The 16,736-nt window shown below is 47.9% G+C and overlaps 1 protein-coding gene across 4 annotated transcripts in view; it reads right to left on the bottom strand.

The window, feature by feature from the left end:
- OGDH (oxoglutarate dehydrogenase) overlaps positions 1 to 16,736 on the bottom strand; it is a 69,248-nt gene that overhangs the window by 26,527 nt on the left and 25,985 nt on the right. The window contains exons 4-6 of one of the 4 annotated variants that reach the window (XM_072777194.1): positions 15,828 to 15,918; positions 9,839 to 9,883; positions 990 to 1,105 (exon numbers count right to left, since the gene is read on the bottom strand). In XM_072777194.1, coding sequence (XP_072633295.1) covers positions 990 to 1,105; positions 9,839 to 9,883; positions 15,828 to 15,918 — 252 coding nt within the window. Of the gene's footprint in view, positions 1 to 989; positions 1,106 to 9,838; positions 9,884 to 15,607; positions 15,711 to 15,827; positions 15,919 to 16,736 lie in introns of all 4 variants that reach the window. The other 3 variants (XM_072777197.1, XM_072777196.1, XM_072777195.1) reach the window with 3 other exon arrangements.

Raw genomic sequence — 16,736 nt, 5'->3', positions numbered from 1 at the left:
CTTTATCACAACTGAGTCATAGGGCTGGGTACGAGCAGTAGTGCTGGTGCCTGGCGTGGAGAGCCCTACTATTGGGTATCGTGCAGCTGGGGCTTGCCAGGGACACCAGGTGCCACCCACGATCCAGAGCGTGCATGCCAGGCAGTGCCCCAGGTAACTGCATGATCCACTCTGAGGAGCCTTGTTCCAGAGTACTTGTTTCCTTCATTTTATTTATTTATTTATTTATTTATTTATTTATTTATTTATTTATTTATTTATTTATTTATTTATTTATTTATTTATTTATTTATTTATTTAAAGATTTTATTTATTTATTCATGAGAGACACAGAGAGAAAGAGAGGCAGAGACACAAGCAGAGAGAGAAGCAGGCTCCATGCAGGAAGCTCGACATGGGACTCGATCCCAGGTCTCCAGGATCACACCCCAGGCTGCAGGCGGTGCAAGCCACTGTGCCACGGGGGCTGCCCCTCCTTTATCTATCTTAATGGGCAGCACAGGCACGGACCCCCCACACCCTGTACAGATGAGGGGCTAGACAAAGACTGGCAGGTGGCAGTAGACCCCTGTGTAGCTGTGGTGCGTGTGCGGCAACCAGCAGGCTCTGTGCCAACCACGGCCGGAAAGGAGAAGGAAAAGAAGAAAACACCAGAAGTGTGGTGCAAGCAGACAGACCTCTGGGGGCAGAGACACTGGGCAGCCTGGGGCCCAAACCTGGTCCCTGACGGCAGAATGCGGGTTCTGGGGGACCTCGCACACCTGAAGTGAGCTCCCACTGAGATTGATGTGCACAGAAATGCTTTATCTCTGCTATCACTGACGGTAAAAATAAAAAGCATGAATTTTTTATCTACCAAATGAAAAAAATGTTCCCCTCTCTCTTACACTGAGAAGGAAACCAGAGAACCAAGACAAAGAACCACCTAGTCTGGAGGCCTCCTGCCAACACAGGTGAAAAACAAGTACATGAGGTTTCTGTCCCCTTACCTCCAGCCGCCGGATGATCTCCCGCAGAGGAAGTGCTGACTCCTGCCCCCCAATGAACGTGGTGGTGGGCAGGTGGAAGACCTTGTCCAGATCAGACTCGTCCAGGCCGTAGAACCCTGCAGGGCGAGGAGAGACGGGCACAGCCACGAGGGGACCACAGTTTATGGAAAGGGGAAGGGACTCCCCGGAGGAGAGAAAAGAAAAGAGGAAAAATCATAAAAACCTCTGATATAGGTGAAAATTAGTAATATTTTACAGTCAGAAACACAAATTTTAGCAACAAACAGAAGCTGAGAATATTACTAGCATCACAGCTAAATGAGAATAAAATTCATATTATGTGTATTAGTCCAGGGCACCAACTATTCATGATTTAGAAGAAAATGTATTTCAAGGTCCCAGAGACACCAATTTTGACTTGAAAAGGCACTGGGTAAGTTAATCGGAAAGCAAATAGGCAGTAGTTAAGGAGGAATTTCAAGTGGAAACTGAGGAACTGGTGTAGAACAGGCCCAGCGTCCTGTGTGAGGAAGTGACCGGGAGCTGGGGGCCTGAGGCAGGGAACGCGGCCAGCCTGGACCCACAGTGCCCGCCCCCTTCTCCCAACCATCCGTTGGCATCCATTTTGCACCCATCCTGCACACGGTAGGCAGCAGGCGCCCCCCAGGGCCCCGCTCACACAGATCGCCTGACTAATCCCTAGCATGTCCCGCAGTGCCGGCTAGGCAAGGCAACTCAGCTGAGAGCGTATTTCCAACTGACAGAAACGTGAAGGAAGGACTCTTCCTCAGGCATGAGGTGCTTGTTTCATGTCACAGTGACTGTCGAGAAAGAGACTGGAAGGGCTGTTGGGCAATACAGGAGGCTGGGCTCCCGCCAGCTCTGAAAGCTAATGTGTGTGGGAGGAGGCAGAGGCGCCACTTCACACCAACAAGCTGGACGCCAGAATGCCACAGCCTGGGACACCCGGCTGTGCAAGGTCACACAGTCCTTGTTCCTGCCTAACTAAGAGTCACCGGGAGAAGTGCCGGGAGTGGGACTCGGGCTGCTGCAGGCAGACACAGCTGTGTGTCTGAACCGCTGGAAGCTTGTAGAAGCGCACATTTCCAGGCCTCACCCCAGCGCTGACTCCCTGGTCACGTGGGGGCCAGGAATCCCTAGGTGATCCCATCCAAGCTGCCGTGGGGACCACAGTCTGCATGCATTTAACATTTTGGCACACATTTTTAAAGTCTTAGAACTCTTTTCTAAACCCCTTTCTGCTTAAAAGTCTTTTCTAAACCCCTTTCTGCTTTACTGAAACAAAAGCAACCTGGCTTTTTCATATGGGGGCAGTGAAGGCAGTGGTGGCTTGCGTAAACACACGCAGCGGTTTCCTGCTGCCATTCTATCCAGAATGAGAACGGTCCACCGCATAGGTCTGGTGAGGCTCCAGGTGCTCAGTGCCCAGCTCGTGGTATTAAGGGATGGCAGCCAGAATCATATGGGGGGCATTTTTCCTAGCTGATGAGAACACCAGGTGTGCACATTGCCGGGAATGCTCTGATCCAGAGAACTTCAGCTTGTCAGGACCTTTGAGTGGGAAGAGCCCCCAGCCTCGACATGCATATGGCTCTTTGCCCTGGTCACCCTGTGCTAACTACTCTTGGGCTGCCCTGATGAGCCTCCAAACGGCCGGCCATGCTTCTACATTCTTTAGTCACATGAGAAACTGAATCTTAGACACCCGTGTTCAAAAAGGTGAGCTGACATATTCCTATCTATTCCCCACTAAATGTAACTACAAAGCCCAGACATAGTGGGGAAAACAAACATAAGACAATGCCAGAAGGTGAAGAAGGCTGACCAGCCAGTGAGGTCCCCAGATTTCCTTCCAGGCTTCCATATCCCAGACTTGTAGCAAAGAAAAAGCAACGTGAGAACTCCTCCAGATGCAGACCAAAAAAGCCCCAACAAAAGCTTGGGTCAGGAGCGGGACAGCCAAGCAGGGCAGAGAACTCACACAATGACCATTCATACTACCCAAAACCCCAGCACACACTGCAGTCCAGACGCACCCCCACAGGCTGCGATGCCCTCCAACATCCAGCCCCATCCTGGGCTTTCAGGGAAAGCCCAACAAGGAGCCCAGACTTTGTTCCCTTCAGGAGGTGATACACTGGCCCACTTGCCCATTCCAGCAACAGTGGATGTCCATGGGGACCATGGCTCCTCCCTGTCACAGCAGTGTTCAGATGGGGCCTGCTGTAACAGAGATCAGAGTATGATTCCAAGTCTGCTAATACCCAAGTGTCCTGGCTTCAATAAAAGAATCCCTGACAACAAGAACCAGGAATATCTCTGACTGAATGAGGTAAGATAACCAAGAGACACCACGCCAGCTCCCAGTAGCACGGATGCTGGAACTACCTACTTGGGGTTCTCCAGGAGCTGTCCTCAGGGACAATGTGACAGGGACAGTGGGAAGCTAAGTCTACAAAAACTGAAGATGCAGAAAAAAAACAAATGGTAAAGTCTGAAATGGAAAACGTAACCAACTGAAATAAAGTCGGACATATAGGCTGGAGGGCAGAGGCGAGGGTTGGAGGACAGGGACTTTGAGGACAGAACCATAGAGATGAACCAATCTGAAAAACAGAGATAAATGAAGAAAGCTTCGGGGACATGTAGCATAAACAAAAGACTTTGCGCCCACAAACCCAGAAGGGGAGGAGACAGAGGGACGCCGAGAAAGGGACCTGGAAAATCATGGCTGAAATGCCCCACATATGGCCAGAGACTTCCACCCACAGATCAAAGAAGCAGTGACGGGATGCCTGGGTGGCTCAGTGCTTGAGCATCTGCCTTTGGCTCAGGGTGTGATCCTGGAGTTCCGGGATCAAGTCCCACATCGGGCTCCCTGCATGGAGCTTGCTTCTCCCTCTGCCTGTGTTTCTGCCTCTCTCTCTCTGTGTCTCTCATAAATAAATAAAATCTTAAAAAAAAAAAAAGCGGCAGCAAGAACCTACAGGAGAAACCCAAGTACAACCATGCCAAAACACAGCATAACTGCGCTTCTCAAAATTAAAGACAAAGAAAAAAATCTTGAAAGCAGCCAGAATAAAATGAGGGAGAAGCCACTCGAAGGAGAGAGGATTTCTCATCAAGAACCAGGGGGCAGGGCAGGGGCAGAACACTTTCCCAGAGCGCAAGAGAAGAGCTGTCTCCCCAGAACTGTGTCCAGGGGGCAGCTCGGGTGGCTCAGCGGTTTAGCGCCGCCTTCAGCCCAGGGTGTGATCCTGGATACCCGGGATCGAGTCCTGTGTTGGGCTCCCTGCACGGACCCTGCTTCTCCCTCTGCCTGTGTCTCTGCCACCCCCCCCCCCGCATAAATAAATATAATCTTTAAAAAAAAAAAAAAAAAGAACTGTGTCCAGGGACAACACCTTTTAGGAACGAAAGGGAAATGGAGGCATTCTCAGTTGCAGGGAACAGAGAGTCTGTCACCTACAGGAATGGCTACAGAAAGTTCTCTCCAAAGAAATGAAATGACATCTGAGGGGATCTTAGCCACTAGGGCGGAAGACAGAACATGGAATAAAAAGTATGGGTTAATAAAGCAGACTTCCCTTCCCCTTGGGTCTTCTAACTTACAGTTGACAGTTGAGGCCAAACTTATGATGCTGTCTACAGTTCTAAACATGTACAGAAAGTATTTAAAATAATTTTATTTTAAATGAAGAGGGTAAAGGGATATATAGAGAGGTATACTTTCTATATATCATTTGAACTCATCACACAAGGACACCAGTAGATTGTGATAAATTGGATTTATGGATATCTGAAAGAGACTGAAAACTACTAAAATCACAAAGATATGACCAAAAATACTATATGTAAGTAAAATCAGAATTCTAAAATATAGGCTTAAAAACCTAGATAAAGTCAGGAAAAAGGCAGAGAAATGAAAAAGAGGACAAATAAAACACTAGATGTTAGACTTAAGCCCTAGCATATCAATAATTACATTAGATGTAAATAATCTAAATATGCCAATTAGAAGACAAAGGTTGGCAGAGTCGATTAAAAAAAAAAAGACCCAACTATATGGTTGTCTATAAGAAACTCCCTTCAAATATAATGACATAGGCAGACTAAAAGTAAAAGGATGGAAAGATACATCATATAAACACAATCAAAAGCAGAGGTGGCTTGATTATTATCAGATAAAGCAGATATCAGAGCAAAGAAAATTACTAGACACAGGGGGCATTACATGATGAAAATAGATGAATCCATCTAGAAGACACAGCAAGCCCAACTGTACATGCACCCAGTGATGAAGCTACAAAGTTTGTAAACCAAAAATTGAGGATAGAAAGAAGAAACAGAGAAACCCATAGCTACAGTTGGAGACTTCAACTCTTCTCTCAGTAACTCATTGAAAAAGTAAATAGAAAAATCGCCAAGGATGTAGAAGGACTCAACAACCATCAGTTAAAAGCAAACAAAAAACAATAAAATCCCATCAATTTGGTACCGATGGGTGTTTACAGAACACTTCACCCAAAAGTAACAGAATATACATTCTTCCAAGTGCCCATGAAACATAAACCAAGACAGATAATTCACTGGGCCATAAAAAATCCTCAACAAGTTTAGCAGAATTGAAATCACAGAGTGCACTCTCTAATCAGAGTAATAAGAAATCAATAATAGAAAGACATAAGGAATATCTCCAAATTATTGGAAATGAAACACACTCCTAAATAATCCATGGTCACAGAAGAAGTATTAAAGGAGATACCAATACACTGAACTGCATGAAAATGAAAATACAACATACCAAACTTTGTGGAACAGCTAAAGCAGTTCCCCGAGGGAAATTTATAGCAGTTATACACATCACAAGAGAAGAAATGTCTCAAGGTATCCAAATGGCTCAGTCAGTTAAGTTTCTGACTCTTCACTTCGGCTCAGGTCATGTTCTCAGGGTTGTGAGATTGGGCCCCGTGTCAGGCTCTAAGCTCAGCTGGAATCTGCTTGGGATTCTCCCTCTCCCTCTGCCCCGTGCGTGCTCTCTCTTCCTCCCCTCTCTCCTCTTCTCTCTTTGTGTCTAAATAAATAAATAAAATATAAAAAAAAAAAAAAACCAGAGGAAAACCCCAAATTAATAATCTAAGCTCTCACCACAAGACCCTAATAAATGGGAGGGAAAAACCATGCAGAAAGCAGAAGTAAGGAAATAATAAAGAGCAGAAATCTATTGAAACTGTAAGCACCAAAATAGAGAAAAATCAATGAAACAAGGAGCTGGTTCTCTGAAAAGATCAGTAACACTAACAAATCTCTAACAAGACTAACAAAGAAAAAGAGACAAATTACCAATATCAGGAACAAAACAGGATGGCAATACAGACCCCCTGCAGGGTCAACAAGATACTAAGGGAATACTATGGACAACTCTCTATATATACACATTTGACAACTCAGATGACACGAACCATTCCTAGAACAATACAAACTGCCACTACTCACCCAGTATGAAACAGATAATCTGCAATGGCTCTACAACTATTAAAGATACTGAATTCATAAATAAAAAGCTTCTGAAAAAGGAATCTCCAAACCCACATGGTTTTGTTGGAGAACCTACCAAATGCTTAAAAGAAGAGTTAACACCAGCTCTACAAAATCTCTCTCAAAATAGAAAACAGAGGGATGCCTGGGTGGCTCAGCGGTTGAGCATCTGCCTTCGGCTCAGGGCAAGATCACAGGATCCGGGATTGAGTCCCATATTAGGCTCCCTGCAAGGAGCCTGCTTCTTCCTCTGCCTGTGTCTCTGCCTGTCTGTGTATCTCTTATGAATAAATAAATAAATTTCTAAAAAAATAAAATAAAATAAATAAAAAGAAAACAGAAAAGAAAAAAAAAACCTCATTTTATGAAGTTAGAACTTCCCTGATATGAATGGCAAAGATGGTTGAAAAAAGGAAATTACAGACCAATATCCCTCATTAATATAGATGAAAGAAAATGTAGTTGCAGTAATATTTAAAAAGAATTACGCACCACAACCAAGTGAAGTTAATTCCAACGATACAAGGCTGGTTCAATATCTGAAAATCAATCAGTGTAATCTGCCATACTATCAGGATAAAGAAGAAAAATCACACAACTGTATCAACAGATACAAAAAAAATTCACACTTCTTCAAAATAAAAATTAGCAAAGGAATAGAAGGGAACTTCAACTTGATAAAGAACATCTATAAAAAATCTACAGCTAATATTATACTTGGTGATGAAAGACTGAGAGTTTTCCCCCGAGATCAGAAATGAGGCAAAGATGTACATTCTCAGCACTCTTACTCAGCACAGTGCTAAAAGTTCTAGCCAAGACAATTAGGCATGAAAAGGAAATACAAGGCACACAGGTTAGAAAGGAAGAAACAATTGTTCCTCTTGTCAGATGACATGATTATCTACACAGAAAATCCTAAGGAATCTACTAAAAAAAAAGTCCTCGAATAAGTCAGCTCAGTAAGGCCACAGGATACAACATAAATACAAATATCAACTGTATTTCTAGATATTAGTAATGATACATTGACACTACAATTAAAAAGAAAAAGAATCTGGGTATAAACATTAACAAAGCATGTACAGAGCTTATAAACTAAAACTACAAAAAGCTGATGAAAGCAATCAAAACAGATCTAAATAAATGGAGAGGCATACTATGTTCATGGATTGAGAACAGAAGCAATGGAGTGAACATGCCAATTCTCTTAAACTGATCTGGAGGTTTAGCACCATTGTTACCAAAATGTCAGCAAGTTGTTTTGTAAACACAAACAAACCTTTTCTCAAATTTGTCTGGAAAGAGAAAGGCCCTACAACAGCCACAACAGTTCTGAAGCAGGAAAATGAAGCTCGGTAGCTATGGTAACAGAGAGTGAAAGTGGTTAAAGAAAAGACACAGACTATAGAAAATGATCGAGAATCCAGGAACACACCGGTGCAAGTCAGTCCAACTCATTTTTGACAAAAGTGAGAAAGTATTTCAGTAGAAGGAACACAGGGGATCCTGTGTTCACTCAGTGGTTGAGCATCTGCCTTTGGCCCAGGGCATGGTCCTGGCATCCCAGGATTGATTCCCACATCGGGCTCCCTGCATGGAGCCTGTTTCTCTCTCTGCCTATGTCTCTGCCTCTCTCTTCTCTGTGTCTCTCATGAATAAATAAATAAAATCTTACAAAACAAACAAACAAAAAAACCAGAAGGAACACAAACCTTCCAGGTGTTGGGCAACTGGACATCCATAAGCAAAAAACAAAAGCAAAAAACAACCTTGACCTAAACTTCAGGTTTTATACAGAAATTAACTCTAAAAGGATCATAGATTTAAATGTAAAATGGAAAACCAGAGAAATCATTTAAAAAATACATAAGAGGGATGCCTGGTTGGCTCAGAAGGTTAAGTGGCCAACTCTTGACTTTGGCTCAGGTCATAACCTCCAGGTTGTGAGATCCAGCCCTGCATTGGGCTCTGTGTTAGGTGTGGAGTCTGCTTAAGATGGTCTCTCCTTCTGCCTCTGCCCCTCCCCCAATCATTCTCTCTCTAAAATAAATAAATATAAATAAATCTTAAAAAAAAATACACAAGAGAAAATTTTTGGGATCTTCAGCTTCACTACAAAAGCACAATCCATAAAAGGGAAAAGCGACAAACTAGACATCATCAGAATTTAAAATTTTGTTCAGCAAAAGATGGTACTAGCCAAAGAATGGGAATAATACAAAGGTCTTCCAAATGAAGACTGGAAACAAGTGTGGGACACCCATGGCAGGGAGTCCTGGCCAGCAAGAAGGGATAAACCAGTGTTAAAACGCCTCCTGGGCTCAAACTCCAGAAAAATCACGTTGACTAAAAACTGCTGATTACAAAATGTTACATACTGTGATTCCACTGCAGAATATTCTTTCACTGAGGAATTATAGAAATGGGGCCCAGGATAGGTCTGCCAGGGGTTAAATGGGAACAGGATGCAGGGGAAGTAGGTGTGGCTCAGGAAGCTCCACCCCCCCTCCGGTGATGAGGTGCCCCTGTGCTATCGATGTGCTATCTTTGCAAGATGTTACACCAGGGGACCAGCTGCTAGGCATGAGGCACGGGTTTCCCTGTGAGTTGTTCCAACTGCATATGAATCTACGATGATCTCAAAACAAAAAGTATCATCAAAACTGGGGTCTCACAGCTATGGTAAGATGGAGGAAAAAGAGAACTTCTTAGGGCCACAGGGCATGGAGGGAAGACTGGCCACCAGGGTAATGACAACAGGCAGATGGCCTCAGCACTTCACTCTGAATTCCTCAAAAGTACTTTGCCCAGAACCCCAGGTCACTGAGGATTCCTTACTTAGGGAAATAAGTTTTTATCAATTGTTGTCAAGTTGTCCTTCAAACACAGGAGGATCAAAGAGAACTCGTCAAACTGCCCAGGAAGCAGAATCTGAGAGAATCCGGAGCCCAGTCAAAGGCACAGCGCAGAAGGTGGAGAGGGTGAGCTGACATGCAGAATGCTGTGTGGCCTTGGGGCGCCCACCAGCCCGGCAGGAGATCCAAACACCTGCACTAGAGATGAGCTTAGCGAAGCGGTGGTGAGACACATGGCAGGTGAGAATGGAGAGAAACGGAAATGACACAGAAGTGGCTCTTCCTGCTGGGTGACAGATGAATGACAGGACAATGCACTTCAGTACAATCAACAGTCAACTTTCCCCCAATCACATGCTGGGAAAAGTTGCACATCCCTGTTCCAATGAAGTCCTCAGCTCCAGAAAGGTGAAAGGCGCATTATTTTCCTACCTCCTACTGTTAGCATTCGGAGTCGTTCCTTGAACACTGCAAGGTCTGAGAGGCAGAGTGGGTGGCGTGGGTGAGCGCAGAAGGAAAAAGACAGCGAGAGTTAGTTAAACACCCAGACATCCCAACCCTGCACCGTCACCGCGGTCATGGGGGCGGGGGGCACAGACACTGCCACACAGACAGACACTGAAAGGGAACAGAGTGGGCTCAGGGGCTGACAGAGACTGGGGTTAGGGTGGGAGCTGCTCGGGAACAGCTGGAATGAGGGGAGCCTAAAGGAGGGACATGCTGTTTCCCGATACGAGAAAGACCACCTGGCTTCCCTGTCCTGAGGAAGGCACTGACACAGAGCTCCGCTGGGAAACCAACCCACCCCACTCCGCCCACTTCGGGTGAGAAAACCAGGGAACACAAAATGAAAAGGCCTAATTGCTAGCAGACCATCCTCAGAACCGGAGCAACGAACTACACCCTAAACCTCAGGTTCTGATGAGGTCTAAAGGACAGAGGTGGGTCCTTGGTCTCCCCTCAGTGACAGTGCAGAACTGGGAGGGAGCTTGGCTGCACAGAACCCCCGAGGGCTGCCCTTGGTCCTCCTGCTGCAAGCTTTTCAGGGCACTATACCATTCCTGGATGCTTTCCAGGCCATTGCTGAAAGCCAAGGTGTTCATTTGGACACATGCTAGCACCGTCCTTCCCCTGGCCCTGCTCTCCCAGGAATGTGAGCCCAGGGGCTGGGGCCGGGAGGTTCTTGGTGACGGGGCACACAAGGGTTGATAGCTGAGTGGTTGGGGCATGCTCACTGTCCCTGCAGCTGCTGCCTGCCCTGGGAGGGCAGAAGAAGGCAAGCACACACTGCCTCAGAGGTTGAGAGCAAGAGATCCGAGTCAGAGGAGGCAGGCCCCCTTGCTTGGGTAGGCAAGCCCTCCTCCTCACCCATGAGGACAGCAGCACCCAGCAAAGACTGTGGAGCCAGTGGCTCTTAGACAACATATCAACCAAGTTTGGCAGAGAAGTGTGGATGCTGTGCTCAAGGGCAAGAATAAAGAATCTTCCTGTTTTTCTTTCGAGCCTCAGAATGAAGACGGAGGACCATGTCCCGCCCCAAAAGGAATGCAAGCGTGCCCTATGTGTTAAAAAATCCACAGGCAACATGTGAAAGGTCTTGAAATGTTTACATCTGTTCACTCTGCGTACTGATTATGTGAAGCCTTTTTGTCTGTACTTCCTTGTAGTTTTAAAATGAAACATGAATAAAAGACATAGACTAAAGGTGAGTGAAAAGGACAGGGGTGTTCTGGCCGTCACCCCAGAAAGCACAGAGGGATCCCCACGGCCTGCATGTTACTCCCTGGTGAGTGCACGGCACTGCTACAGACATGAGGTGGCTGTGGTCCAGCCATGCTGCCCCCAGGTACACATGGGCATCCAGGAGGACCCCTGTGCATGGCATGCTGGCCTGGTCCCCAGCGCTTCACTCAGGTGTTTGGTGGCACTGCATATGGCAGCCCAGAGGTGTCAAGTGCACTGCTCTCTACTGCTCTGAAATTAAGAAAGTGGGCTAAAAACCAATTCTATTTTTAGCTATTTTCCCCAGCCATCCAGGGAGAAGTGGCCTGGTGACACACAGGGTCAGGGACGAGACTCCAGCCCCTGCCACGCTGGAATGAGCTAATCCACTGACGTGCTCAAAGTGTTGCCATGATTTTGGACTTCTGAGTTGGCTTTTTAATGACAGGCACGCCTTGCTTCGTCGTCCTTCACAGATATTGAGTTTTTGTTGGGTTTTTTTGTTTGTTTGTTTTTCTTACAAATTTTAGTGATTTACAAATTTGTGGCAACCCTGCATCCAGCACGCCCATCGGCCCCACTTCTCCACAGCATTTGCTCACTTACTGTCTCTGTGTTACATTTTGGTAATTCTTGCACTATTCTAAACTTTTCACTATTATCCTATGTGCTACAGTGGCCTGTGATGTGATGACCCTGACAGCTCAGGTGACTTCAGATGATGGTGTGCTTTAGCGTGAAGTATTTTTAATGAAGGTATGTGAAGTATTTTTTATTCAGACGCAGTTCTGCTACTGTACACTCCTCAGCCGCAGCACAGACCTCACCTGCATGCACCGGGAAACCAAAAAGCTCATGGGGCTCGCTTGATGGCCGCATGGGCTCTCCTGTGCTGCTCTGGCGCTGAGCCCGCAGGACCTCCAAAGTGGGCCTGGATTTAAGCTCAAGCTTGTTTCCTACAACTGGCTGCGTGCAAACACTGAGGGCAAACAGTAGAAGCATCAGTTTCCTCCCTGTGATCTACAGAATTTGTTCAAGTTCCCCTTTAATTACATTTAAATCTCACATTACAGTAAACCCCCACCACCTCTGTCTCCATGAGCAATCACACTGCGTATCTACCCAGGAGCACAGGCGCCGGCACTCTGACGTTGGAGTCTAATTCATGCGCTGAATTTGAAAGCAAGACACAGAACGCAGGTCAGTGGGACTTTGCTGCACATCCCAGACGAGTCAAGGGTGGCCCACTTGCCTCCCCACCTGAACAAAGCAAGTGCTGCATGTCCGCACAGGACACAGGTGTGCTTTCATCCAGTTTATCTGTAATGAAGACGGCAATGACCCTGACCCCATAGGACTCTGGATCTTTCCATCAACAGATGCACCCTGACCCTAACTTGGGGTCAACCAGAAAGGCCTCACTAGAAAACCCAATCCTGTCCATACCTCCTGAGGAAGTCAAGGTGGAATGTGTGCTCAGGCATCTTATGTCGAGCTCCCCACCCTCCTCCACAGGTGTGGGGTTGACGGTATAGCCTGGTACAGATGAAGATGCGTTTCTGGGCCCATCTGGAACCCAACACAACACACCCAGGGAAACGGTACCCTATTCCTAGTCATCATCCACCCAATTATGGACCTGCTGAGAGATTGTACTAACGTTAGCTTAAATGTAAAATCTTCATTAAAATAATCACACCTCAACAATGTTTTTTGTTCATGGGCAGTTATATTCCATGCACATGCCACATCTGCTGGTGATCCCAGCCACCCTGGCTGCCCAGGAGTGTCACACACCTGCCGACTCGGTGTGCAGTAAGAGCCTGCCTGGGAATCATCTTTCCCTGCCACTTTGGGGGCCAGGAGAATGTGTGCGACATTAGGGTAGGGACCCTGGGCCAGTAATTCCTAACCTTCTCAAAACTAGTCAAAAGTCAAGAGCTGAACAGAAATGATTTTATACAATCTACCTTATTTAAAAAACTGGGAGTGGACATAAGCCCACTGTAGACCAGCATTAGCACCCCTGGAAGACAGCCTGCTGCCTGTGCCCAAGGCTCACGTCCACGCACCGCTGTCCCTCCACTCACGTGCTTCTCCAGCAGCACAACATGCTCTCAGACTTACGGGGAGTGAGGATCTCCCAAGCCCGGTTTCCCCACATGAGGATAGAGAAATTGTGCTTGTATCCACAGGGAGAAGGGGAGGTCAGCACAGAGGGGGCATGAGAGGGACCTAGGCTCCATACGGAACATGCAGGCCACTCTGCTCTGGCCCCAGCTCCCGGGCTCCCTCACCACCACCAACTCTGGTGTGACCCTGTGCTGCTTGCTCCATCCCTCGGTTTCTGGATTTATCTCGTTACCAGAGAACATGGCAGCTTCGTATCTCTAAAGACTGTTAATGACTGCACTAACTCAGACCTTCATGGAGCTTAGGAAGCTCCAGGCACTGTTCTACGGAGTTTAATTCTGAAATAGCTTTACAGATGAGGAGATGCAGGCACACAGCTGGTCCTGGAAAGGGCCCAAGGTCCCACCTGGGAAGCCACCTCTGAGGCCAGGCCCGTGGCCCAGAGGAGGTGAGGGGTATGGAAACACCCAGAAGTGACCAGGCCCATGAGCAGCGGTCGGGTTGGACCAGCTATTTTCCCAAAGACTTGCATGCACCAGAGATGAGATACACTTCAAACTAATTTTCCAGCAAATTCACTATTTCCATTTCTTACATCTAAAAAAATAATTCATCACAACTATTTCAAATTCTCAGGATGAAAATGCACTTTCCTCTGCAAAGCAGGGGCTACTCCCTGACTTTCTCCTGGTGGTTCTGAAAGGCCCTGGGCCAGAAGGGGCAGCATCTCTGTCCCAAGTGAGCCGGGGGGGCTCTGAGGCCACCTCTGTGTGGCCCTCCTAGGGCATCATGTCCTCTGACCCTTTCACCCTTACTGTGGTGAGGCTGATCCCCAAAGAAGTACAAATCCTTGGGGACACTACTCTAGGAGGGGATGGAAGGGATCACGGTGGCCAGGAAAGCACTGGGAAGAATGATGGAGGCCCTGCCCCACTCCTGCCTCTGCCCTCAAGCAGCGCTGGGTTGGAGATGCTGGAGTGCCGCCAGGTGTCCCCCTCTAACAGACCAGCCGGGCTCTAAGCAACCTCTGCCGGTGCCTGTGGGCTGTGGCTCTGCCCTGCCCAGTCTCATGTGGGACAGAGCACAGCTTTGCACTCCCCTCCCCTGAAGTTCTCATGAAAGCTGAGAACCATGAAAAAACATCCATTTTAATACCAAGAAATTGGTGACCATGTATGCCACTGGGGTGATGCAGTTTTGGGTGGCAAAGAGCGACCCCTACCTCCTGTACTCTTTTCCCGTACGTACAATGCTTCACTGTGTATGGGAGCACTAGCCTTGGAGCCTTCTCCAGAGAGGCCCTAGGGCTACAGCTGTCCAGGTGGGGGCTCTGCCCTGCCTTCAACACATGGATGGGCCGCCGAGGGGCTGCAGGACAGCCAGGCACAGGTTGTGTGGGGCCTTGGTGCTGCTGGGGCTGTGTGGTAAGGACGAAAAGGGGAGGCAGCCCTGGACCACCCAGCAGTGTTTCTCCAGTGAACAGGGCAGCAAGACTGCTAGCTAACACTGGCCCTGGAGCAACGCCGTCTGAAACCTAGCCTTACCTGGCTTGAGCCTGACCACCCCTGCCACAGCCTAGCGATGCCAACCAGGTGCTGGGGCGTCCCTGAGTGTTAGAGACCATCACTGGAGGAGGCGAGGTCCATCCCCTCGCAAAGAACAGCATTAGGCAGGTAGGCAATTGTCAGTTTCATTAGCATGCATGGGGTGTCTGCTGGACACTTGGCCATCTCCAGATCAGTTATCTCAGCACAGGTTAGCGGCGCAGTGACTGAGAGCAGATTAACTTGAGAAAGCAGCTGTGGGGTGAGCCTGGCCGCGCCCCTGTGCTGCACGGCGGCAGTGGGGATGCGTGACAGCAACTGCCTGCATGCCACGTACCTCCCTGTGTGCTGGGATGCCTTCCAAAGTTTCCTTCCTCAGTGTGATCACCAGCGCTTACGAATTGACACCCAGTGCACAGCGCACTTTGGCCTTTTGCCTGTTAAAGGCAGGCCTTGTTGGGGCACAGGCCGCGCCGCACTGGGATTTGGGTACCAAGCCACCAGAGTGGATGCCTGGAATGTCATGTGACCCACCTACCCAGGGAGGTCACCTTTATATCTCGGCCACAAACCTTGTGTGCCCCCAGTTTTACTCTCCAATTTTGAGGCTTCGACAATTGAGCTCATACAGCCTGGCTGAAAGCTGGGATAAAAGTAACTTGCCCCAAACATGCTAAATTTCAAGTGATCATAACGAAGGAAACTTAAGAGCCTTTCCCTTCCATCTGAGGACATCCTGGCTGTCACAGCCGTGACACAGAGCAGCTAAGCAGCGCAGCGCTGGCCGCTCCCAGACCCTCACCAAGTTTGTCTGTGGATGAGATAATGTCAGCGGGCACGGACGAGTCCAGATCGGCGTCCAAAATCCCCAGGGGGTCCAGCTGCGCTACATGGTGCCCTCGTATCTACGAACGGGCCAGCGAGGGAGGGGACACACACAAAAGGACAGGAGAAAAAAAAGAGGGAAGGGGTAAAAAAAAAGTAAAATTACATTAAATTAGCATTTACAGATTAATTCTCACCCACGTTTGAAGAAACAGTTACCGGAGCATCATCAAAATTTACACAACTAATTCCGAGAGGATCAAGTTTTGCAATGTGGTGACCCCTGACCTGGAAGCAATAACACAAGCAGTTGTTAAGCAGGACCCGCGGGCTGTGGGGGGGAAAAGTTACACTTGGTCAGACTTGAACCCAAAGTAACAAAATTAGTTAAAAAAAAAAAAGCCTTTGAATATTTTACTGTAAAAGCACTCTTGTGCTTATAAAAAGAGATGAGCTCAGGTCACAGTACACCAGGCAGCTCAAGAGGACCCAGTTCTGGGCATCCTCGCAGTTTCCCTGGATACATGAAGTGGGACATGCTGGAGGCTCACACCTGCGTGGGATCATGCAGCTTAGGACGTCAGCACCCCCAAGGAAGGGAGTGGCGGGGATGCCTCCCGTCCGCCGTGGGGGTGCAGGGGCTTCGGCATCTGACCTGAACTGCCTAAGAAGCAAAAGGAGGAAGTAAGTCCCTCCCAGCTTTAGGTGCTGGCTTTTACCCACAATTGTTTGTTAGCCGTTTGAGAAGGCACAGCTGCTGAGGGGGACCTGGGACTGCGTGGAGTTACTGAGGCTGCATGAGGTAGGCCACAGTCAGAAGCCACCCAATGCACCTCCTTCCTGCAGAAATGCCCCCTGAACAACGCTCCAGAACACATGGCCGTGTGGGCCACGGAGCTCGGAGTGTGTCTCCTCACCACGACCCACCACCCTGCCCTGTGCCACCTGCCCTGACCTGTGGCGTCTCCTGGAAATGTGTCCAGGAAAGAGAGAACTCTGTGTGATCCATGGGAGAGGAGGTGGCAGGGGGCCCCAGAAGTGGCCCCGCAGGCCTGATTGTTCCTCCTGCCCTCAGAGCTACTCTCAGAACAGGTTTTCGGGTCTGA

The sequence above is a fragment of the Canis lupus genome, chromosome 15, assembly GCF_048164855.1.
Source record: "Canis lupus baileyi chromosome 15, mCanLup2.hap1, whole genome shotgun sequence".
NCBI lineage: Eukaryota > Metazoa > Chordata > Mammalia > Carnivora > Canidae > Canis > Canis lupus.
The sequence above is the reverse complement of the archived record's forward strand: the minus strand, read 5'-3'. Positions and strand labels throughout refer to the sequence as shown.